We start from the raw sequence: 27,395 nt of genomic DNA on the forward strand, positions 1-27,395 counted from the left end.
ACCAATCATACATTATACAAAGATGAAATCAATTGAAACACGGTTATGCCCTGCAAAAAAAACACAGAAAGCAGATAAAACAAGGAAGACAGCCACTATGAATCAATATCTAACTGCACAAATACACAAAGCTGACGGTGCAACAGACCTTCCAGCATCACCAGCAAACACACAAGATGCAGAACCACACAAAAAAATGACACTAATCTAATTACTAAAGAAGATCTCAAGCTACCCTATTCGAAAGAAGATATCAGAGAAATGCTGACAGAAGTTAAAGGTTTATTTGGAGAGTTAAAGAACGACATGAATCTGATGGCTAACAGAGTAGACAAAATGGAAGAGTCACAATCTTCACTCCAGACTACAGTACAACAAAATGGTCAGAAGCTAAACCAGCACCATGATACTATATCTTTCCTGATGAAGAAGATTGAAGAATTGGATAACTGCAATAGGAGGAACAACCTTCAAATATGTGGGGTTCCAGAATCCATTAATCCCTCTTCACTACATGGCTATCTGCAAGACCTCTTCAGAACAATTAGAGGTAAACCCTCTGCACAAGAAATCTCACTGGAGAGAGCCCACAGGGCATTATGCCCAAAACCACCTAACAAAGTCCCACCAAAGAACATAATAGTACGGTTCCTTAGCTTTATGGACAAAGAAGAAATCGCAAAATGTGCTTGAACCAAAGCACATATTAAGCATGTGGGTACCCAGATTCAGATATTCTCAGATATATCTCCCACAACAATCCAGAAACACCGGTATCTCAAGCATATTACAGAAACTCTGCAGCTGCATAATATTAACTACCACTGGGGATTCCCACTAAGCATCATTGCTAATAACAACGGCAAAACTGCAGTACTTTAGACAGAGGGAGATAGGCCACAATTCTACACTGAATTCGGAATCAACCTGGACACCTCACATACATGCAGTAACCAAGCCATCGCTGAGTCACAGTGTGATGAAATACCACAGGCAATGCACCAACAAGAGCAACATTGTAGAAATACATCCAGCTTAGACTAGAGACACTGCCAAACTTACCAGTACCTTATGGACAGGTGAGTATCCCCAAGTTCTCTTTCATGAAATGCCTCATTATGCCTTAAATTCAATATAAAAACTTTTATCTTAATGTGGACTGTTAAGTGTGAAAAAAATAATATTAATGTCTCAGATAACTATGCAATATTGTCTCATGTCGAATGTATAACACAGCAGTTTAGTACTCCCAGAATTGTGTGTACAAGGTATATGAAAGGTTATGAGCACATTATAGTACATATTAAATAATAATTACAGAAATAACACTATCTTCTCTAGACCCAATATAAGAAAATATATTTTTCTCCCTCTACATCTAATACACTACTAGACGATAGGTTAGAACCACTTACATTCATAATAACCTTACAAACCACAATCTCATTCCCTCACAACAACCTATAACAATAACTGAGACTCGATATATTACAGATCAGTCCAGACCCAAACACATATTATACACACCCATCAATTTATAAGTCAAATCCAAGACAGCTGAAAGTACACAATACTATCACCTTAGAATAAAACCATCTTTATCAGAAAGGCAACATGAAGTATCTCCTCCTGACAACAACTGATATCAGACACAGAGATCCACGAATTACAGGTGTTTGTTATGACTCATACAATACCCTTCACAATCTGTAATACCTAAGTTTGAGTCACGAAGTTGTAATATGTATTTCTTTTATTTATTTATTATTAATTGTTTTCTTTTTCTTTTCATTTACTTTATTACTAAGAGCAGACCTCCCAATCCTAATATGAAAAGAAATCCTCTCTCACATGCAATTAACCTCATCACGATTAATGTCAAGGGATTCAATACATCACAAAAACGATCCATTGTACTCAATGATCTTTACAAACAAAAAGACAATTATTCTGATTCAAGAAACACACTTTAAAAAAGGTAAATAACCTAAATGGGCTCACCACAAATACACAACCGCATACTTCTCATCTGGCACACATTCTAGTCCCTAAACTTGCTACACTGTTCAACTCCCTAGACCCAAAAGAAGGATTCCCTAAATCTATGTTGGAAGGATGTATAACTGTTCTCCCTAAGCCAGGAAAGTTGCCTAATGCCCCAGAAAATTTCAGAACAATATCCCTCCTAAACACGGATATAAAAATATTTGCAAGAATATGGCAGACAGACTGAACCCATTATTAACACACCTGATAGCACCAGATCAAGTAGGCTTCATTCCAGGGAGAGAAGCTAGGGACAATACCCTCAAAATATTACAACTGATGACATTTGCTCATAATACCCAAAAACCACTGTCACTCATCTCAACAGATGCTGAGAAAGCATTTGACAGGGTGGACTGGGATTTTCTCAGGATCACACTGACCAAAATGAATATAGGCCAACAATTCACAAACAACATATTCTCTAAACCAAATATACTCTAAACCATCTGCAAAAGTTAAGACTAACCTTATTCTCTCAGAACCCTTTGACATTAAGAATGCTACAATACAAGGGTACCCACTGTCACCCACTCTATTTGCTCTATCGATAGAAGTACTTGCCTGTAAGTTTAGATCTGACTCCAATATTAAAGGAATAACTACACAAACATCGGAGTACAAATTGGCTATGTATGCCGATGACATTCTATTAATACTCACAGACCTAGAACTCTCACTACCGATCCTCCTTGACACACTCGCAGAATATGGCAAACTCTCCAACTTCCACCTTTACTTAGCCAAATCAGAATTATTAAACATCTCAACCCCACATTATTGATAAGCTTAGACAGCCATGCCCACTGCATATACAACATTCACAATTAAAATATCTACTGCCAATTACAAAACAAACTAGTGCAGAACCTATCCAGCTGGAAAAATAAAAACCTTACGTGGATAGGCAAAATCTATGTAATCAAAATGAATGTACTACCACACATATTATATATACTGCAAACTATTCCCGTTCCTCTACCAAGAAATTTCCTTAAACAGCTACAAAGCAATATGGATCAATTCATCTGGAACTGAATCAGGCCTAGGGTCCCTAGGAAAACACTGCACTTGACAAGAGATAGGGGTGGACTTGGAGTTCCCAACATAACACGCTATAGGGTAACCATACTACTACAACAAATAATAGATTGGAGCTTTAACTCAAATAACAAGCAATGGATCCAGCTGGATAGGGAAATATTGCAAACAAGTAACGTAGGCTGGTTGGCTTTGCTATGACCCGAACACAGACCAGAAATGATCCACTTCTCACAGAACTTTTTATGCAATGGGACAAAACTATCAATACAAGCACATATATAACCACACATATTAAAAAATCCTGAATTCCCTTTTCTACCAAAAACAGATGCCAACACATCAAATCACTCTCAGCTAAAAGACTACATATTAAAAAGTATTGCCCCAGCTAGAAAAATCCTTAAGAATCAGAACTTGGCAAATAAAATAGGTAAAGCAAGCCACTGATGGCTTTCAAACATTTACGTACATCACAACTTATCATCGACACACTATTTCATCCATATATAAAATGATACCTGACTTGCGTCCCAATTCACCACTTCGTATAGTTATAAATGGCAAACTGACCTGGGAACAAACATGACCTCAAAGGACTGGAGGAAGATTTTCAACAAACACAAAAGAGCATCAGTATCATCCAAAATCCAAGAGAGGAACTACAAATACCTATCATGATGGTATCTGACCCCCGTGAGGCTTTAACAAATTTACAAACACTCCAGCAATCGGTGCTGAAGAGGTTGCAGATAAAAGGCGGATCTCCTCCATATCTGGTGGAGATGCGATAAATTGGGAGTTTTTTGGCAAGATGTCATAACACACATGAACAAAACATTATCATCCCACATCCCTATTGACCGAGGAATTCTGAAATACCACAAACTCCCAAACTTCAAAGACGAAACCAAAAACTCATTATTATATATCATGATCAAAAGTGCCAAAATCTTAATCTCAAAGAAATGGAAAACCTCAGAAGTTTCAACCATGTTGACATGGAAAAAACAAGTAGAAACCCTGCTCACATTAGAAAGATATCACTATCTCAAGACAGGCAAAGTTGAGATCCACGGATACATGACCATGAGATGGAACGCAGCTAGAGAAGGGTAGTTACCACTTTCCCACATCAGCCCTTCCTTATCCTTGTTCTCCCGTCCTCTTCCTCCTCCAGGTGCACTCCTAACGTCAACAACAAACACAGCTAAGACAAAAGCAAAACAACTAGACCACTGGTTTAATTAAATTTACTTTATGTTATTGTATTGTATTTATTTTGATTACTATTGTTATACAATTGATTACAAACATGTTTAAGTTAATCTAATCAATGTTATACAATTGCCTTGTTTTACTTCAAGTTTTAATGTTCAAAAGTAATGTTTACATGATCAAGAAAGACACACTGCGCTCAAAAACTACAACTTAAAGAACGAAAGGATAGATCAAACTGCAAGACCCACTTTTGGCTCCAAAGGACTTAAAATGCAAAACCTGTAGACTCATATCTTGAACAATATGCTACTTGAGTTCCTGCTTGATAATCTTGATGACTATAATGTTGTATTAAACAACTTTTTTCTTTCAATAAAAACATTCAGTATTGGAATTGTAAAATTTTGTTCTATGGGAACATTAGTTTTACCTTTCAAATGCCTTTAAAATATAGACCCATCCTTTGTAATACATTTTAACACAATTAAGTGTAAATAACAAATTACAAGGATAAAATTATTTAATTGTGTTATTTTATTGATGAGTACCTTTATTCTTCTGACCTTGTACACTAAAAATAGGTTGTATTTCATTTTTACAAAGAAGCTGTGAAATAAGAACAGCGCAGAAGAACCGAGATTCAAGGTAGTAGTTTTATTGGCACATATACAAGACACTGTACAATTCCTACTTACAAACGGTAGGTTTTAAAACAGCCTTTCACAATCTATGATGTGAACAATTCTTTAATCCAAGAGCAAGGAAGACCACAGCCGACTCGTATGTCTCACTTTTCATCTGAGCACTTGCACGCAGCTTAGGTCACAATGGGCGGCTTTGTCCAAACCCTTCTTTAAAACATGTAGATAGCTCGACGCGTTTCCCCCGGTGTACGCCCGGGCTTTATCAAGAGCAAGATAATATGCTGTGTAGAGTGTTCATATTTAAAGCCGGTGCTTCCACCTGATTGGATACTGATATACACCAATCCGGATGCGTTCTACATACACACCCTTGTGAACAGCGGATTGACTATTTCAACCGTAAAGGCAATTATTACATGTTATATACTAAATCACAGGATAACAATTGATTATACTCAGTGGTACAATTGAGCGCAAACTGCATATATTTACAGAGACCATTAGGGTACAAAATTATTAGAGCACACAATTAGGAATATAAATACTAAAAAATTGCATATAATGGTTGTGTAAAAAACAAATGCATATGATAGTAGTTTAAAAACAATTAAAAAAACTCATCCTGAGTACAGCGATAAAATATAATATATTAAAATAAAAATATTATATACAAAAAGATGATATACACAAAAAAATGATATAAAGAAAAAATAATAAATAAATCCACAAATACACATCTAAAAATACATTTTGAATACATAACAAATAAATTACTACCTTGGAAGATAAAAATATTCACAGTATACTGAATATTGATGTGAATCCTGTAACGATAAAAAATGCACATAAGTAAATTCATGTTGTTATACAAACATTATTGCACAAATATGTAATCCTATGGAAAAATTCTTTATAAAACTAACAGAAGAAGAGGTTCATAGACTCCAATACAACAAATAGATTCTATTGAGACAATAAAAGATTAAAAGACCCATGTACAATTATTATAACTTAAAAACCACAATTAATCAAAGAAAGGCCTGTACATTTAAATCAATGTTGAGACCTGAAGGATTTAAACTCTTTAACTTATAAATCCATTCAGTTTCTCGTTGTCTTAGGGTTCTCAATCTATTAGGATAACTAGGTGGTATCCAGTCTATTATTTGTACTTCTAGACCTCTCGGGTTACTGCCATGGACCAATAAAAAATGGTTGGGTACACTGTGTTTTTCAAAACCATTTTTAATTTTGTAAAGGTGTTCATTGAACCTTGTTCTAGTCTTTCTTTTGGTACGTCCAATGTAAATCAAATCACAACTGCATCTTAGCAGATAGTCAGTGTATGTTGATTCACAGTTTCATCTGTGTTTGATTTCAAATTGTTCTGTACCATCAGAGTTACTGAACTTGTTACCTTTTCTGACAAAAGAGCACATGTTACATTTGCTCTTATTACATTTGTAAGTACCAGCTGGAATAGATAACCAGTTACTCAGGGTATTTTTATTTTCATTAGTTATTAAACCATTATTTTCCCCTTTTCTCAATTTACTGGGAGCTAGATGATTTTTCAGATTTTGATTTTTTCTGAAAGTAATACAAGGTTTATCTGTTATAATTTGACTTAAGATTGGATCAGACTTGAGTATTCCCCAATGTTTATTCATTACCTTCTTTATTATACCCGCACCCTCACTAAAGGTGGTGTAAGGTTCTGTTCCTACACTCCCCTTCTCTTTCCCTGTCACACCCACTACCAATTGATTCGCTGTCTTCCCTTTAAATCAGGTGCTCACCTTGCACTCAGTGCTTAGTATTGTAGTTTCTACTACCAGACTGGATTACAAACCAATTGTCTCTATAAGCTGAAATTTGCCATTGAGGATTCTTTGTTATTAAAAACAACTACCTCTCTCACTGCCTAAAAGGACTTTCAACTTAAGGTGTTCATCTACTAGGAACGGTATTTGTAAAATTCAGATATTACCAACAAACCGTTTCTCTCATTCACCTGCAGTCATAAATTTCCAGCAGCAGATTCACACAGGCTAATATCGCTGCAACCGCCTCCACGCTAAACTGACGTCACAGCCCAAACAGCTCCGGCGTTTGTAGTCAGCGTGTAACCGCACTGATTTCTCTGCAACTCCGCAGCATTTCTACAGCCTCAAAGGAAGAGAAGGTAGTAAATCTTTCTTACCGTATTTTTGAACCACTATTGACTGTTTCTCCTACTTTGTGTTCAGCCTTCAGTTAAAGGAAATTACTACATAATAGCGGTTCTGTCATTTAACAACTCGCTTGACTTTAACTAATACAAGCATATATTAACCACGCTGCCAACTGTGTTACAACTACTTTTGATACATCTGCTGTTTGTGCATTCGCAACAATATTACTCACTTTTGCTTGTGGTAATGGACTAAGCTATTTTCTGATTATATCTCTTTATGGTATTTATCAGTTATTTCATATAATCAATATAACACCGTTTCTATACCTGTATGAATTATTTCCTGAGCAACACCACAAGACTTTAAGAACTCTTTCCTTCAATAAAGAGTTTAGACAGTCTTGTGTTACAAACACTAAATTTGGCTTCAACACTGCAGTTGTGTTCCACAAATTTGTTTAATCCTTATATAATACTAAGCCCGAGAAAACTATGGAACCAGCAGATTTACGCCAGATTGTATATAATCTTACCCAAAAGGTTGATCAGCTCTCACAAGGCCTACATGAATTACAGGTTGAAAATACTGCTCTAAGGAATGTTATAAAAGACTCTATTGCTTTAAAGGGGAATCAGCTTGACAACTCTATTGAACCTCAAGTTTCACTTCCTGACCTTTTCTCTGGGAATAGAAAAGCCTATAGGCAATTTAAAAATGCTTGTCAACTTCTTTTTTCTATGAGACCTAGAACATACCCCACTGACAGAGTTAAAGTGTTGACAACCATTTCTTTTCTCAGAGGTGATCCAAGAAACTGGGCTGATAAATTCATTGAAACCCAGGACCCAATTTTAGCCTCTCTTGACGATTTCTTCACTTCAATGGATGAAATGTATCTAGATACAGATATACAGCTTACTGCTGAGATGAGTTTAAGGAATCTTAAGCAAGGGAAGAGACCTGTGGAGGAGTATATCACCGACTTCAAACAGTACTCCACAGACGCTCATTGGACCCCTGTTGCACTCCGAAACCAATTCCGTTTAGGATTATCAGAAACATTAAAAGATGAATTTGCCCGAATTGAGTTACCTCAGACCCTTGATACTTTCATGAAGATGGCTATTCAAATTGATCGCCGCTTACGCGAAAGAAAAGCTGAAAAATATTCCACTGATTTGAAACCTAAAACCTCTTTTCATGTCGCTACAACCACCTCTTCTTCAACATCTAAATCTCAAGCAGAACCTATGGAAATTGGGTTTTTTAGAGGTCCTTTGTCTTTTGAAGAAAAACAACGTAGACGTGTTAAAAACTTGTGCATGTATTGCGCTAGTTCCTCCCATACTGTCCAGGACTGTTCAATACTATTAAAAAATAAGAAAAGTAAGTCCAACAACTTATTTACATCTCTTCATTCTCCATCGCAATCCACTTATTGTACTTTGTCTGTCTCCTTACAGCTACAACAAAGTCATCTGAAGATTGATGATGCTATTATCGATTCGGGGGCTTCTGGGAATTATATTGACCAAGATTTCTGCTCTATGAAGAATATACCACTCATCAAGAAAAAGACTCCTATACCTATTAGAGTCATAGATGGGTCACTTATGTTTTCAGGTCCAATTACACATGAGACCATCCCTATTATTACTGTTATTTCTGGACATACTGAAATGTTATCATTTGACGTTCTTCCCTCGCCCCATTTCCTTTTGGTTTTGGGTTTGAAGTGGTTACAACTTCATAACCCTGATATTATTTGGTCTCCTTTTCAAATAAAGTTTTCTTCAGATTATTGCAGAAATACCTGTTTTCCTTGTCCTTTATTGATAAATTCAACTATTCACTCTGACAGTTTACCTCCTCAGTATTTAGAGTTTCAAGATGTCTTCAGTAAGACCGAAGCAGAGAATTTACCACCACACAGGGTTTATGATTGCCCTATCGATCTTCAACCTGGAGCTAGGATACCCTTTGGTCATCTTTACCCATTAAGCAATCCTGAACTTGAACATCTCAAATTTTATCTTGAAGAGAACTTGAAAAAAGGCTTTATTAGGCCCTCCACTTCTCCAGCTGGAGCTGGTTTCTTCTTTGTGCGTAACAAAGATGCTAGTCTGAGGCCAATTATTGACTATCGTGAACTGAATAAGTGCACTATCAAAAACAGATACCCCCTGCCTTTGATTCCCGAAATGATTGAGAGGCTATCTGATGCTACTATATTCACTAAGCTTGACTTAAGAGGGGCGTATAATCTCATCCGAATAAAGGAGGGTCACGAATGGTTGACAGCGTTTAGGACCAGGTACGGCTTATTTGAATATCTTGTAATGCCTTTTGGCCTTTGCAATGCCCCTGCCACCTTCCAACATTTTATAAATGATGTGTTTCGTGATCTCCTTGACGTATGTCTAGTTATTTATTTGGATGATATCCTCATTTACTCAAGAACTATGGATGAACATGTCAAACACGTCCGACAGGTGCTTGCCCGTTTAAGAGCACATAAACTTTACGCTAAATTGGAAAAATGTAAATTCCACACAACGGAAGTTTCATTCTTGGGTTATGATATTTCACCATCTGGAATCCAAATGCAAAAGCAGAAAGTTGACACTGTTTTGAATTGGCCTGAACCTAAGTCCAGAAAAGAACTACAACGTTTCCTTGGTTTCGCAAATTACTACAGGAAATTTATTAAGGGTTTTTCTAAAATAGTAAAGCCTCTTACAATATTAACCGGTTCTTCCAGTTCTTTCTTATGGGGTTCTGATGCTAAACATGCATTCCAACACTTAAAGTCTAGGTTCACTTCTGCACCTATCCTCCAATTTCCTAATCCTTCTTATCAGTATACCCTAGAAGTAGACTCCTCGGATTATGCAATCGGAGCTGTACTTTCACAACAAAAATCTTTATCCGAACCACTTCATCCTATTTCTTACTTCTCCAAACTTATGTCACCTGCCGAACGTAATTACGCCATAGGAGATAAGGAATTACTGGCAATCCGACGATCTCTTGAACATTGGAGACACCTTCTAGAGGGCACGGTCTTACCAATTGTTATCTACACAGATCATAAGAATCTACAATATTTACAATCCAACAAAACCCTTTCTGCTAGACAGGTTCGCTGGAGTTTATATTTTGATCGTTTTAACTTCACCATTATTTACAGACCAGCAAATAAAAATGCTAAAGCAGACGCCCTATCACGTCTTCCTATTCGTCCAACTGAGTCTCCCATCAGGAAAGATATTGTTTCTCCCCAATGTTTTATTGGTTTCACTTCTACTATATTATCTGAATTAAAAAACTTCTGTAAAAACAAACCTATACCTCCTGAACCAAATCTTCTCAAGATTCATGGCCTGTATTTCCAAGGTGAGAAATTGTATGTACCTGATGGTTTAAGAACACAGATTATACAGAGCTGCCATGATACCCCTTTGGCTGGTCATCCTGGGCTGTTAAGGACTCTTGATCTGGTTAGTCGTACTTATTGGTGGCCTCAAATGAAATCATCTATAGCTGAATATATTACCACTTGCAGGGATTGTGTCACTTCTAAACCTGAGCGGAGACCTCCTTTTGGATTACTTATGCCTCTACCAGTTTCCAACAAACCATGGCATCATATCTCAATGGATTTCATTGTTGAATTACCACCATCAAAAAAACAAACCACTATACTTGTTGTCATTGATTTATTCACAAAGATGGCTCATTTCATACCGTTTCATAAGCTTCCTACTTCTTCAGAGACTGCTTTTTTGTTCATTGATCATATTGTAAAGTTACATGGCATTCCCTCTATATTAACAACTGACCGAGGGACACAATTCACCTCCAAATTCTGGCTTAAATTATGTGAGATCACTAAGATGGAACATCGTTTTACCACAGCCTACCATCCCCAGACTAATGGGCAATCTGAGAGGTTGAACCAATGGCTCGAACATTATCTTCGGTGTTACTGTTCTTATCATCAGGCTGATTGGATTAATTACCTCTCAATGGCAGAATTTGCTTACAATAACTCAATCAACTCTTCTATCAAGATGACCCCCTTCTTTGCTAACTATGCATATCATCCTAAATTTTCTTTCTTACCTTCTACTTCATCAGATTCTCCCTTACTTGATGATTTGCACAATTCATTACAGGAGAACTTTAAAATCATTCATGAAAACATCCTTGAAGCTCAAAAGTCTCAAAAACACTTTTATGACCTCAGAAGACGTAAAGCTCCTGACTACAAAATTGGAGATTTGGTTTGGCTTTCTACAAAGAATTTGAAATTACAAATCCCTTCTAAGAAAATGGCCAGTCTCTTTATTGGACCTTTTCCTATACAGAAAGTCATTAATGCCAATGCTGTCAGACTAGAGCTTCCCAGCTCTCTAAGGATACATCCCACATTTCACGTTTCCTTGTTGAAACCTTACGTCCGCACTAGGAATGACCAAGTCCTTCTACCTCCTTCAAATATAGCTTCAGATGGTAAAGAATATGAGGTTGAAACCATATTGGACTCTAGAATTTCAAAAGGTGTACTTCAGTATTTGGTGAGATGGAAAGATTATTCTGCAGAGGAAGATTCTTGGGAACCTCTTTCTAATATTAATTCTCCACGACTTCTGTCGTTGTTCCATCGTCGCCATCCTGACCGACCTCGACCTTTCGCTGTGGAACAGCTTCCTTGACGAGGGGGTTCTGTAAGGTTCTGTTCCTACACTCCCCTTCTCTTTCCCTGTCACACCCACTACCAATTGATTCGCTGTCTTCCCTTTAAATCAGGTGCTCACCTTGCACTCAGTGCTTAGTATTGTAGTTTCTACTACCAGACTGGATTACAAACCAATTGTCTCTATAAGCTGAAATTTGCCATTGAGGATTCTTTGTTATTAAAAACAACTACCTCTCTCACTGCCTAAAAGGACTTTCAACTTAAGGTGTTCATCTACTAGGAACGGTATTTGTAAAATTCAGATATTACCAACAAACCGTTTCTCTCATTCACCTGCAGTCATAAATTTCCAGCAGCAGATTCACACAGGCTAATATCGCTGCAACCGCCTCCACGCTAAACTGACGTCACAGCCCAAACAGCTCCGGCGTTTGTAGTCAGCGTGTAACCGCACTGATTTCTCTGCAACTCCGCAGCATTTCTACAGCCTCAAAGGAAGAGAAGGTAGTAAATCTTTCTTACCGTATTTTTGAACCACTATTGACTGTTTCTCCTACTTTGTGTTCAGCCTTCAGTTAAAGGAAATTACTACATAATAGCGGTTCTGTCATTTAACAACTCGCTTGACTTTAACTAATACAAGCATATATTAACCACGCTGCCAACTGTGTTACAACTACTTTTGATACATCTGCTGTTTGTGCATTCGCAACAATATTACTCACTTTTGCTTGTGGTAATGGACTAAGCTATTTTCTGATTATATCTCTTTATGGTATTTATCAGTTATTTCATATAATCAATATAACACCGTTTCTATACCTGTATGAATTATTTCCTGAGCAACACCACAAGACTTTAAGAACTCTTTCCTTCAATAAAGAGTTTAGACAGTCTTGTGTTACAAACACTAAATTTGGCTTCAACACTGCAGTTGTGTTCCACAAATTTGTTTAATCCTTATAGGTGGTTATGAACCTTGTTTGGTTATTCATCTCCTCACTATTAGTTTGATTTTTATTAGTATTATTGAGGAGTCTATTCCTATCTAAATTCCTAGCCCTTGACTTAGCTGATTTTAATAGTTCATTTTCATAGCCCTTCTCTAAAAAATTTTTATCTAATGTTTCAGCTTCACTATCAAAATCTGTTATTTTCGAGCAGTTTCGTCTCACTCGAGTATATTGACTAAAAGGGATATTGTTCTTCCAATTTTTAAGATGTCCACTCCTGGCATCAACAAAACTATTCCTATCTACTGTCTTCTTATGATTTTTCACTATGACTTTATTATCTGTAGGGTCCTTCATAAGATTAATATCTAAAAATACAATATTATCCTTAGAACTTGTACCACAAAATTCTAAATCAAAAGAATTATCATTTATATATTTTGAAAATTCTGTTAAAGAAAGTGACGACCCTCTCCATAGGATAATCACGTCGTCAATATATCTAGCATACTTTACAATATTACCTTCAAAGGGATTATTATTCCAAATATACTCTCTCTCAAAATCATCCATAAAAATATTAGCGTAAGATGGGGCAAATGTTGTCCCCATCGCTGTTCCTTTGAGCTGCAAATAAAAAGAATCCTCAAATTCAAAATAATTATGAGAGAGAATAAATGAAATAGAATCCAAAATAAATTGCAGATGAACATCCGGAATATCATAATGTAAAAAAGCTCTTTTGATAGGTAATTTTGTACCCTAATGGTCTCTGTAAATATATGCAGTTTGCGCTCAATTGTACCACTGAGTATAATCAATTGTTATCCTGTGATTTAGTATATAACATGTAATAATTGCCTTTACGGTTGAAATAGTCAATCCGCTGTTCACAAGGGTGTGTATGTAGAACGCATCCGGATTGGTGTGTATCAGTATCCAATCAGGTGGAAGCACCAGCTTTAAATATGAACACTCTACACAGCATATTATCTTGCTCTTGATAAAGCCCGGGCGTACACCGGGGGAAACGCGTTGAGCTATCTACATGTTTTAAAGAAGGGTTTGGACAAAGCCGCCCATTGTGACCTAAGCTGCGTGCAAGTGCTCAGATGAAAAGTGAGACATACGAGTCGGCTGTGGTCTTCCTTGCTCTTGGATTAAAGAATTGTTCACATCATAGATTGTGAAAGGCTGTTTTAAAACCTACCGTTTGTAAGTAGGAATTGTACAGTGTCTTGTATATGTGCCAATAAAACTACTACCTTGAATCTCGGTTCTTCTGCGCTGTTCTTATTTCACAGCTTCTTTGTATTACGTCATTATCCAGTGTGGGGAGAGAGACACAGGACGAGAGTGGCTGCATTAGGATCGAGTTGCAAAGAACATTACCTGTGGGTGGAAACACCTGTATCCCTCTTTGTTTCACAGAGGATAAGTCTGTATATAAGACCAGTGGTAATATTGTTATTTTTTATGTGAAGCGCTGCTTTCTATTTTCCTTTTCTCTGTATTTCATTTTTAGTGTTTTTTATATATATTTTTTCTGAAAATAAAAGCCAGACAAAACACTAAATCTAAGAAAAAAAATGCTACCTAAAGCTGTTAGGGGGCACTCCCACACAATAATGATTGGTCTCTATGAAACCTTCAATAATAATGGGTCATATACCAATTAAACAAAATGCAAATAGCACAAAAACAAAGGAATAACATAAAATAAAGACCTGATACTCAGGTATCATAAAAATCGTTTGCTGTGACAGACGGCTGCTCTCCTTTTCACCCTCCTAATGGCCCAAATCTAGAATAGTAAGAAGACAGAGGGATATAAAAAAAAAAGGAAAAAAGGTGTGTGTGCCCAAGCATACACAAATTCCCATAGGGGGTGCTTCTAGTTTACTCTACAATAAAAAAACACACAATATATACAAACTTTAACATAGACTTGAACATAAAGTCCATATAATCCAGAACAGGCAGCTCTCTGTCAAAGGATGGTCGAATCCTGGTACTTGGCAATCTGGAGAAAGAGAAACAGAGGCACCACAATGGCCTAGTACCACCAAAACAGATGATGTGAATTGATATAGTAGGAAATATACTCACAAGAGTAATGCACAGTGGTGCTATTCAAGTGACTGGAACTTTGCAGTAGACCAGCTCACTGTTTGTGAGCAGCAATCATGTCAGGTCTGGAACATTTCAGATAGCATTCTTCTTATCTGTATATAAATAAAGCACAAACACCCATAGCACAATAACGTATAGACAGGGAAAACCAGGTAAAAGGTAGATGATCGCACTTACAGATTTAGAATCACCTCCGGTGTAGTAAGAGCAGGCTGAGGCTTCACAGCCTCCCAGCTGACTGTACTCCACAGCTTACTGGACACCAAGGGAGACAGTGGGTAAAATCCAACGAAAAGCCCAGAGTGGTATATTGATAAACTCCACCAAACACAGCAAGTGTATATTAAAATCAATAATATTTATTAATACATATGATTGTAGTCTTTATGAGCCAAACAAGTATATTGGTGTATATCTATGTCATGAGGGTTTTTTTTAATCATGTATATGTTAGTCATATATTTATGCTGGCTGTACACAAATTCTATGTACAATTTATGGCAAATCTATTGTTGTGAGGTCATTGCTGGGAGGGTGTGTTTGTTTTGGTTACTATGCCAACTAATTACCTACTGATGACACACACATGTGTATCTTGTTAGTGGTTTGTTCTATTGGAGTTTTCTATTCCTTTATATAGCAAGTGTATTTCATTTAATTGTTGTATAGCCTGAGGAAACAGCTCTTGTAGAGGCTGAGAAACACGTTGTTTTTAATAAATATTTTTTATTTTAATATACACTTGTTGTGTTTGGTGGAGTTCATCAATATACCACTTTGGGCTTTTCGTTGGATTTTACCCACTGTCTCCCTTAGTGTCCAGTAATCTGTGGAGTACAGTGAGCTGGGAGGCTGTGAAGTCTCAGCCTGCTCTTACTGCACCTGGAGGTGCTTCTAAATCTGTAAGAGCAATCATCTACCTTTTACCTGGTTTTCCCTGTCTATACGGTATTGGGCTATGGTTGTTTGTGCTTTATTTATATACAGATAAGAATACTATCTGAAATGTCCCAGACCTGACATGATTGCTGGTCACAAACAGTGAGCCTGACTAATGCAAAGTTCCAGTCCGCTTGAATAGCACCACTGGGTGCATTACTCTTGTGAGTATATTTCCTACTATATCAATTCACATCATCTGTTTTGGTGGTATTAGGCCATTTTGGCGCCTCTGTTTCTCTTTCTAAAGACAGATGGATGCCTCATGTGTATATCAGTCAGTCTCTCAGAAGACACAAGGTGTAATCAATAACAATGGTTACTCACATTTGGTAAGAGCACCCTTATGTGTTCGTGGACGCTAGCTGATAGATTCAGCTGTATCAGCTCACCTATTTCCAACGATCTTGAAAGTTCCAAAGGACCAAAAGTAGTTTGCGCAAATACACTCTTTGAATCATAAGCTTTCTAGTTCAGAACACGTTTTTAATAAAAACTGTTAAAAACAAATAAAAGCAAATACAGAGTGCCAGGGCCAACCAGTGCTAATTTGCAACATGCAACGCATTTCTCAGTCTTAAACAAGTGGCCGTTTCATCATAAAATTACCAATGATGATTTTCTAAAAACAAAGAAAGAATATGTATTTATATGCCACAGTTGCCATATGTATTTTGTCTACTGTTTATGACTAATTCGGATATACTATACGATGCATAATAGCCCATAGGTTTTCTATGTTTTTGTTGTTGTTTGCACATAATACAATCTATATGTCTTATTCTATAAGTTGTTATAACACACAGGCACACATTATTTTCTATCGAAAAAAACTTAAATATCTATTCCTCTATTTGTTGTGGTCGGCACCAAATAAATAATACCTTTGCATAGGCATATACGACCAAGTTGTCATTTTACTTCCTTATTCGCTATGAGTAACAAACAGATTAGAGGGACAGCGCTAAACAGCTGAAGAGAATATAAATCAGTGAATGTGTGATAGTAATAGATAGTGTAGATGGTGAAAGAACGTGCATACGTGTAAATAATAAAGAGATAAAGTTCTAGAGTGGCATCATTGGATAATTCATAAGCAGCCAGATATATAAATAAATATATACCAACACTTTCTAAAATAACTGCTTATCAGTATAAATATATCTATCAGCTTCTAGCAAGAAAAAGATACGTGTATAAAATGTATCATAAAAAATAATATTTATAAAAATACTAATGTGAATAGTTTATATAGTGTATAAAACATGAGTATATAATATTCCAATGAAGTCAAACTAAAGCCTAACTAAAATTAGAGTGGATACTGATAATAAAGACAAGTGAACAAATCATAAATACAGTGTATAAAACAGATGTATACAATAATCCAATACAGTGTAGCTAAAAAATAACTAAGGTTGATGTCGATATTTATAAAAATATATTATTTAATAAAATAACATTGATTAATAAAAACGGAGATGCCGGCATCAAACAAAATACATATATTATACATATATTAAATTAATACAAAATTAATAGAAATGAAAGGTTATCTTGTTTCAAACTGCAGAATATCATATATAATACTTTTGGGCACAGTACATAGAGTTCCATGTAGATACTTCCAAGAATCTTGTGAGTCCTTAACGTTCCAATTTTTGGGATGGAAGTCACAGAGTTCCTCGATGTTATAAGTGGGAGTATTTGTTGCAAAAGTGAACATTCTATGTTCCAGACTCCAGTGAATTTTGAAACACAGTTACTGCGACCGGAGAGCTAATTTGAGCGCCAACTAAGCTGTGCAGTGACTCACGGCCTGACTGATGAAAAGTTCAGGTGTTAAGGTCAGGTGTTAGAGTTGAAGACAGGTGTATCTGTAATAGAAAGGAAACTGGAATACGGGTTTTAGCTTGTTTTGGCAAAATATTTTTGAAGAGCTAGTAGGTCCTGGGGCAGGGATTACATATATGGAGCTTATTCGTGATATTCAAATTAGCTCTATGTACCTGTCCTATTACTAGTCTTTGCCTCACCGTACCAGTTGTGTGCCAAATAAAGTGCCAAGATCCAAGTAAAGGTTGTGAAGAGCAAATCAACACGTTTCAGCCTCCTGGGCAGGAGGCTGAAACGCGTTGATTTGCTCTTCGCAACCTTTACTTTAAATCTAGTGTTAAAATAAATTCACTTTTTTACTACGTTTAAAAAATTTTGTTTATAAAACAATATGTATACGTTCTTAAAGATAAAAATAGGAAATAACCGCAATTTTTTTTAAAACATATTTGAATATTTTGTGTTGGCTGATGCAGTGTAATATTCAAAACTCATAATATACTGAAATTTCAGTGGATAGCAACAATTTCCTACATTTCTCTAGCAATCACCTGAGCAGCTGGAAGGTTAATATACCCTACAGCCAGTTCAGGAGGATTTATAGGAATTGTAACAACATAGAAATGTTTGACAAACAATCCACTATTTTAAAAAATACATTTAGCGAGAAAGGATATCAACCATCTTTGATTCACGATAGTTATCAAAGAGCAAGGAACTTAGACAGAGCGGCATCTTTGAGTGGTAAAAACGCCATCAAAACCAATGACCCGCAGAGAGAGAATAAAACATCTGCCCCTCTGTTCATCACCCAATATAATACAGAACATAATAGGATTAAAAACGTCCTACGAAAATATTGGCCAATTCTACGTAAAGACCCCTACCTTAAAACAAATTTGGATATAAATCCCTGAATTGTTTATAGGAGGGCGCCAACACTTAAACAGAAACTGGCTCCCAGTAAAGTGGTGATTTCTAAATAGAATAATGTTAGAAGCATTAAAAATACAATATCATACTAAAAAAAGAGAGAGAAATATTAGAGAATACAATAATCCTCTAAAAAAGAAAGGGAATAAAAACAGCACACATATGAGGTGAATTCAATAATTTATTAAACTCATATAGCATTTACAAAAGAAGTTTGCCCAAACATGCCCTGCCATCTCAAAAATAGAGCAAAAACATGCAACCACACCACTATATACAAATTAAAACCAGAACTACATCTCATGTCAATATAATAAAAGCCTGTATCATTAAATCACACAATTGGTACCATTTCCTGTATCGGATAGCTATAAAATCCAAAACAGGTAGAGCTCTAGTATATCACTTATACATGCAGAGGTAAAGTAACACCACAGAGCAGCATAAATATGTGATATATATATATATATATATATATATATATATATATATATATATATATATATATATATATTCTATATTAGTCACATATATCAAAGTACAGGTAATAAAACATCAAATGAATTGTATCTAGCATAACAGGCATACATAGCCTTGCTTAAACAAACGGCAGGATACAATACAGATGAAATTATCCTTTTATAAATCCAATTTATAATAACCTTTGATCACAGAGTAAATGTATACAGTTTGGAACAAGACAGAGAAACATATACATATACACGAGCAAGCAAGCAAATATAAAGTTCATGCAATGCTAACAAAAGTTCATTCACCTCCTCCCTATGGTGAATGTAGAAGTTGGAGGGTTCAGCCTCCAAAAATCACCTGATTGGACAGGCCGTGCTGTTAGCAAGACAAAGCAATCTTCATACTGAATACAATGTATCCGTTTGAATCCAAAGATATACGTTAAGCAAATGATTGCAACATTTAGGCATGTGTGGGATACATATCTGATCTTACCATAAATGTACCAAGCAGGCCATCCTGCTACACCATGTGTTCACACAGATAATAAACAATGCCTTACACTGGGTATTTTGTTTGCAAATGCAAAAATCTTCATAAAGGATATTATATACCCGTTCTTACCAAAAGATGTACCTTAGCCAGCAAATTGCACAATGAGCAAATACAAGTATCCTTTATATTTAGCACATTCCATTAGTATATACACATTTAACTGGTATACACATTTTTTTATATTTAGCACATTTTTTGAGTATTTATTTTATGTTCACTATTAATTATTTCCAATTACCTTGTTTTTTAAAAATTCAGTTTATTATGAGTTTTGAATATTACATGGTGTCAGCCAACACAAAGGGGCGAATTTATCATATGTCTGTCGGACCTGATCCGACACTGCGGATCAGGTCCGACAGACATCGCTGAATGCGGAGAGCAATACGCTCTCCTTATTCAACATTGCACCAGCAGCTCTTGTTAGCTGCTGGTGCAATGCCACCCCCTGCAGACTCGCGGCCAATCAGCCGCCAGCAGGGGGGTATCAATCAACCTGATCATACTTGATCGGGTTGATTTTTGCCGATTCCTGTCTGCCTCATCAGAGCAGGCGGACAGGGTTATGGAGCAGCGGTCTTTAAACCGCTGCTCCATAACTTGTGTTTCTGGCGAGTCTGAAGACTCGCCAGAAACACGGACCTTCAAGCTCCGTTCGGAGCTTGTAAGATAGGCCTTAAAATATTCAAATATGTTTTTTAAAAAAATTGTGGATATTTCTTATATTTTAGTTATTTTTTTATCTTTAAGAACATATACATTTTGTTTTATAAAAAATAAATAAAATTGAAACATAGTGAAAAAAACTAATTTCTTTTAACACTCGATTTCTGGGTGATAATGTCTAAATAGCCATCCTCACTAATATAAACACTTACATTATGTGAGCATTTGCGGTAATTTAAAAAATAGCACACATACTGTCACTTTATATCAAATTGATTAGAGATATGGATTCGAACACACATGAGCACAAACTGCTACTACTACTACTTCACTAACAAAAGTCACTATGACTACAAAACACACCCACTATGACAACTTGACAATGGATCACGTAAATGGAGGAGGATTGGATACAATCTATCATGTGACCATATGACATAGCAAATAAGGAAGTTAAATGACAACTTGGTCGTATACACCTATGCAAGTATATTATTTACTTGGTGCCTACCACAACAAATAGAGGAATAGATATTACAGTATTTTTCAATAGAGAATAATGTGTGCCTGTGTATTATAACAACTTATAGAATAAGACATATAGCTTGTATTATGAGCAAACAACAACAAAAACATAGAAAATCTACGGGCTAAAATACATTGTATAGTATATCCAAATAAGTCATAAATAGTAGACACAATACATTTGGCAACTGTGGCATATAAATATATATTCTTTCTTTGTTTTTAGAAAATTATCATTGTTCTTTTTATGTGTTTTACGGTAATTGGTTTCCAAATCGCACTGAGAGCAATCTTTGTATATGAGATATACGTGTGTTGACACTAAAAAACAAATCTGATTGGTTTAACTCTGTTTACTATTCCAAAACACTAAATCTAATGCATCTATTTTTTAAAATATTTGTTTATCTAGTTTTTTATTTCCTAATATAGAAAACGTAATTAAACCACGGTACAGTTGGCCAAATCATGGTTATTTATTATGCAGTATCAGGCAGACGGAGTAGTGAAAATAATAAACCATGAGTAAATATGTCATCAATAAAGTACCTGCATTTCCAGAATCCACTATAGCAGAAGTAATAACATTCAACAGACTTGATTGGAATGATCATTTTAGTCTAGAAGATCTTAATATATCTGGTCTTCACTCAGAGTTAGGCCCTGTGTTTTTATTGGTCTGAGTGGAAAAGGAAATCTGATTAAATTACACTTTTGGCAATGTGAAGAGATCCAACCTCCAAAAGACGTTCTAGCTTCACTAGTTTATATGTTATTCTAGGGAACAGATTCATTAAAGCTCAAATATATTTGCATTATTCAGTGAGCTAAATAGGAATTGGCAAAGCTAGAACAACTGTTGCATTTTGTCCTCCATCTTTGTTTTAGCACATTGCATTTATGAACCCTAACACTTCCCATCATAGTTTGAACTTTTAAGTCCATCTTAAATTTTGAGTTACAAATCTTATTCTGTATATTGTTGATTTTGTAAGCCTTCTTTAAACCTCAGTTTCACAATAATGAAGCTTTGTTACCAAATTCTGCTATAGGCTATAGCATTGTTTATCAAAAAAATGAGCTATATTAGAGTGAAACAAGATTCATGGAATTATAAGGCAAGTAAATTTATTTTTTCATGACAAGTAAATAAGAACATACGAGTAAACTTATCAATTTCTTTTTTTAATCTAGCTGGAATTTTCATGGTTCAATACTCAATACCGTTGACATTTTTTTGCAGAAAAAAGACCTGGAAATCCTCCACAACCACCTTTGAGGCCTGAGATTCCAATAATGCCTGCAAATCGGAGTCACAATGTAAGTGTCTTGTAAATTTGTATTCATCACAAAACAACATGAATTAAATTAATAGTAATAAAATTAAATTTGTGGAACTATACATATTGGCTAAAGCATATTACTCAATTAGAAAAAAAAAATAACGTATACTGTAGGTCCCTGAATTCCTAAATTCCTCAGTACATTGTGCACATGCTAACAGGGCTTTTAAAAATAACTGGTGACAAAATTAATAAAGAGCAATTTTAATTATTTTTAATGATCTTTTATATTTCATTTATATCAGCATATTTAAATAATAAGTTATGTTGCCTGAAATAAGCACTCACTGGATTTCTTTCATGTAATTAGCAAGAGTCCATGAGCTAGTGACGTATGGGATATACATTCCTACCAGGAGGGGCAAAGTTTCCCAAACCTCAAAATGCCTATAAATACACCCGTCACCACACCCACAAATCAGTTTTACAAACTTTGCCTCCTATGGAGGTGGTGAAGTAAGTTTGTGCTAGATTTTACGTTGATATGCGCTCCGCAGCAGGTTGGAGCCCGGTTTTCCTCTCAGCGTGCAGTGAATGTCAGAGGGATGTGAGGAGAGTATTGCCTATTTGAATTCAATGATCTCCTTCTACGGGGTCTATTTCATAGGTTCTCTGTTATCGGTCGTAGAGATTCATCTCTTGCCTCCCTTTTCAGATCGACGATATACTCTTATATATACCATTACCTCTACTGATTCTTGTTTCAGTACTGGTTTGGCTTTCTACTACTTGTAGATGAGTGTCCTGGGGTAAGTAAGTCTTATTTTCTGTGACACTCTAAGCTATGGTTGGGCACTTTTATATAAAGTTCTAAATATATGTGTTCAAACATTTATTTGCCTTGACTCAGGATGTTCAACGTTCCTTATTTCAGACAGTCAGTTTCATATTTGGGATAATGCATATGAATTAATCAATTTTTTTCTTACCTTAAAATTTGACTTTTTCCCTGTGGGCTATTAGGCTCGCGGGGGCTGAAAATGCTTCATTTTATTGCGTCATTCTTGGCGCGGACTTTTTTGGCGCAAATTTTTTTTTCTGTTTCCGGCGTCATACGTGTCGCCGGAAGTTGCGTCATTTTTTTTTTACGTTTTTTTGCGCCAAAAGTGTCGGCGTTCCGGATGTGGCGTCATTTTTGGCGCCAAAAGCATTTAGGCGCCAAATAATGTGGGCGTCTTTTTTGGTGCTAAAAAATATGGGCGTCACTATTGTCTCCACATTATTTAAGTCTCATTATTTATTGCTTCTGGTTGCTAGAAGCTTGTTCACTGGCATTTTTTCCCATTCCTGAAACTGTCATTTAAGGAATTTGATCAATTTTGTTTTATATGTTGTTTTTTCTATTACATATTGCAAGATGTCTCCGTTTGTCCCTGAGTCAGAAGCCACTTCTGGAAAAATGCTTAACTGAGTTTCAGTTCTACCAAAGCTAAGTTCATTTATTTTAAATGTTATAAATGTTTATCTTTAGCTATGGTTTGTAATAAGTTATTATGATATATTTTTACATGCAGATTCCATTAGTATTTATGCTTTATACATTTCCATTCTTAAGTGCAAGAAATGTTTAGAAGATTTATAAGAAATATTTTTTCTGATTAAGGCTATGTCTGACTTCGTGCCTTCTAATACGATTTTTAGGTCTTTTTCACTTCTTTTTTAATTATTGAAGTTTCAAATGACCAACAACATACTGATTTATCCTTCTCTGATGATGTTTTTTTCTCTTTCAGAAATTCTCTTCATCAGATATTGACACTAACAAATCTACTTTTTTATATAATTTTTTTATTATTAAAGTACATTTGTTCTTTGTTGAAGAGGTATTGATTATTTTGGATATTAAGGTAACTAGTTCTTTAAGACTAGCTGACACTATTTCTGCCTTTTTATTTCTTCTGTGATTTCAGAGGTTTTCTTTCCAATTCCCCATACTAGGGAATGGAATAGGCTGAGAATTTTCTTTTATTTTTAAACTATATTCTTTGTCAGCAGTTAAATTCAATTTGGAGGGTTCTCCAATTTATTGGAGCTATCTCTACTCCTACTAATTATGCTATTGTTTTTATAGCAAAATAGTATTTATTTTTATTTTCCTTTATATAGTTGTATCTTATTTTTGGAAAATTATTTAGTTTCAGGTACTTTTCTTGGTCTTGTGATATTGCAATTGCTTCATTTTTTCTGTTTACTTTAAGATCAAGTATCAGATCATGATTTATTTTAGCATTGTTAAGGGACAACATTTACTAGACTAGGTGCCGTTGCATTTGTCTTGTTGTTTTGCATTTTGCAAGTCCTCTGTTTTGACTGGTCCTTTAAACTGGACTATCATGCTAATGATTTCATTTGTGTCTTCATTTTATTGAATATATTCGCAAATGAGGGTTAATCTATGTCATTAGCTATTTTAGCTAGAAGAATTCTGTGATTTAAAAAAAAAAAAAAAAAAAATCCATATTTCTTTTGTTCTAAGAGAATTATAATTGGATTCAATTCTTAACTGTTACTATGGGCTTCAAGATTGAGTTCTAAGACTAAAACTTTAAGCTTATACTAGTTTGGTTGTTCTTATTAAGAAACGAATCCTGAGTTCTTTCCCAAGTAACATGTTTTTAATTGGGGTTCGAAATTAGCTCCCTAATGTTGCGATGCACATGCCGTATTCCAGCTTGGCTGGTAAGGGGCAGGTTAAGACTTCTTTGAAATTTATTTGGTTCTATTTTGTCCAAATTTCTTTGATTTTATTCCAGTAAGGCTAACACTTTCTTTCAGTGTGTTTCTGTCCTATATATTTTGGATACTTTTGAGGCATGGCTGGGTACCCATGGGGTTCAAGCGCTGCTCAGACCTGGAATCTTCTGGGGTTTTTATTCCAGTTCCTTTTCTAGGAACTGGGTTTTGGAGTTTTATTCAAACTATTTTGCCTTTTTGTGGTCATTGATAGCATTATTTGTTTTCTTTAGATACAATAAATGCGTATTCTTCATTTTTCTGTTTTCATTCAGATTATTTCCTGAAGATGCGGATTCTCATATGTTTCACTTGCTCTTCAGGACATAGTTAGAGGATCTTTTTTCAAAAGCTCTTGATTCCTCACGCAAGGGTCACCTTTTTTTAGGTTTCCAGATGGTTTATGTCACTATCTTTGTCTCTATCAGACAAGGGACTATTTGTATTGGGTTCCGTCTGTCGGCACCTTTAGTCTCTATTATTTCCTTCAGCTGCTATATATGCATAGAAGTTTTAACAGCATTGGATTCAATTCCCTTTGCTCATTTTCAATGGAAAGATCCTTTCCAGCTTTTTATGAGTGTTGTTTCTTCAAGAACATGGTTGGAGGATCAATTAACCAAAAAGTTTGTTGATTCCTCAGACAAGAGTAACCTTTTTTTAGATTTCCGGATAGATTCAGTGTCCGTGACTCTGTCTCTGTTGGACAGGAGACGTCTGAAATTGGTTTCAGCTTATCGAAACCTTCAGTCTCAATCATTCCCTTCGGTAGCCTTATGCATGGAAATTCTAGGTTCTTATGACTGCTGCATTGGACGTGTTCCCCTTTGCTCATTTTCACATGCGACCTCTTCAGCTCTGTATGCTGAACCAGTGGTGCCGGGATTATACAAAGATATCTCATTTAATATCTTTAAAACTGATTGTTCGACACCCTCTGACGTGGTACAGACCACCATCGTTTAGTTCAGGGGGCTTCTTTTTTTCTTCCAACCTGGACTGTGATCTCAACAGATGCAAGTCTGACAGGTTGGGGAGCTGTATAGGGGTTTCTGACAGCACAAGGGGTTTGGGAAATCTCAGGAGGTGAGATTACCAATCAATATTTTGGAACTCCGTGCAATTTTCAGAAGCTCTTCAGTCATGGCCTCTTCTAAAGAGAGAATCGTTCATTTGTTTTCAGACAGACAATGTCACAACTGTGGCATATATCAATCATCAAGGAAGGACTCACAGTCCTCTGGCTATGAAAGAAGTATCTCAAATACTGGTATGGGCGGAATCCAGCTCCTGTCTAATCTCTGCGGTTCATATCCCAGGTATTGACAATTGGAAAGTGGATTATCTCAGTCGCCAAACGTTACATCCGGGCGAGTGGTCTCTTCACCCAGAGGTGTTTCTTCAGATTGTTCAAATGTGGGGACTTCCAGAAATAGATCTGATGGCTTCTCATCTAAACAAGAAACTTCCCAGGTATCTGTCCAGATCCAGGGATCCTCAGGCGGAAGCAGTGGATGCATTGTCACTTCCTTGGAAGTATCATCCTGCCTATATCTTTCCGCCTCTAGTTCTTCTTCCAAGAGTAATCTCCAAGATTCTGAAGGAATGCTCATTTTTTCTGCTGGTGGCTCCAGCATGGTCTCACAGGTTTTGGTATACGGATCTTGTCCGCATGGCTTCTTGCCAACCGTGGACTCTTCCGTTAAGACCAGACCTTCTGTCACAAGGTCCTTTTTTACCATCAGGATCTCAAATCCTTAAATTTAAAGGTATGGAGATTGAACGCTTGATTCTTAGTCAAAGAGGTTTCTCTGACTCTGTGATTAATACTATGTTACAGGCTCGTAGATCTGTATCTAGGAAGATATATTATCGAGTCTGGAAGACTTACATTTCTTGGTGTCTTTCTCATCATTTTTCCTGGCATTCTTTTAGAATTCCGAGAATTTTTCAGTTTCTTCAGGATGGTTTGGATAAAGGTTTGTCTGCAAGTTCCTTGAAAGGACAGATCTATGCTCTTTCTGTTCTTTTCAACAGAAGGATTTCTATTCTTCCTGATATTCATTGTTTTGTAAAAGCTTTGGTTCGTATAAAACCTGTTATTAAGTCAATTTCTCCTCCTTGGAGTTTGAATTTGGTTCTGGGGGCTTTTCAAGCTCTTCCGTTTGAACCTATGCATTCACTGGACATTAAATTACTTTCTTGGAAAGTTTTGTTTTCTTTTGGCCATCTCTTCTGCTAGAAGAGTTTCTGAATTATCTGCTCTTTCTTGTGAATCTCCTTTTCTGATTTTCCATCAGGATAAGGCGGTGTGGCGAACTTCTTTTAAATTTTTACCTAAGGTTGTGAATTCTAACAACATTAGTAGAGAAATTGTGGTTCCTTCATTATGTCCTAATCCTAAGAATTCTAAGGAGAGATCATTGCATTCTTTGGATGTAGTTAGAGCTTTGAAATATTATGTTGAAGCTACTAAG

General features: G+C 35.9%; 1 protein-coding gene across 1 annotated transcript in view; it reads left to right on the plus strand.

Annotated features, from left to right (window-relative positions):
• LCP2 (lymphocyte cytosolic protein 2) overlaps positions 1-27,395 on the plus strand; it is a 228,824-nt gene that overhangs the window by 125,430 nt on the left and 75,999 nt on the right. Inside the window, exon 8 of the mRNA XM_053719585.1 lies at positions 22,086-22,162. Within this exon, the coding sequence (XP_053575560.1) occupies positions 22,086-22,162 (77 nt within the window). The remainder of the gene's footprint in view (positions 1-22,085; positions 22,163-27,395) is intronic.

This window comes from Bombina bombina, chromosome 6, assembly GCF_027579735.1.
Source record: "Bombina bombina isolate aBomBom1 chromosome 6, aBomBom1.pri, whole genome shotgun sequence".
In the NCBI taxonomy this organism is placed as follows: domain Eukaryota; kingdom Metazoa; phylum Chordata; class Amphibia; order Anura; family Bombinatoridae; genus Bombina; species Bombina bombina.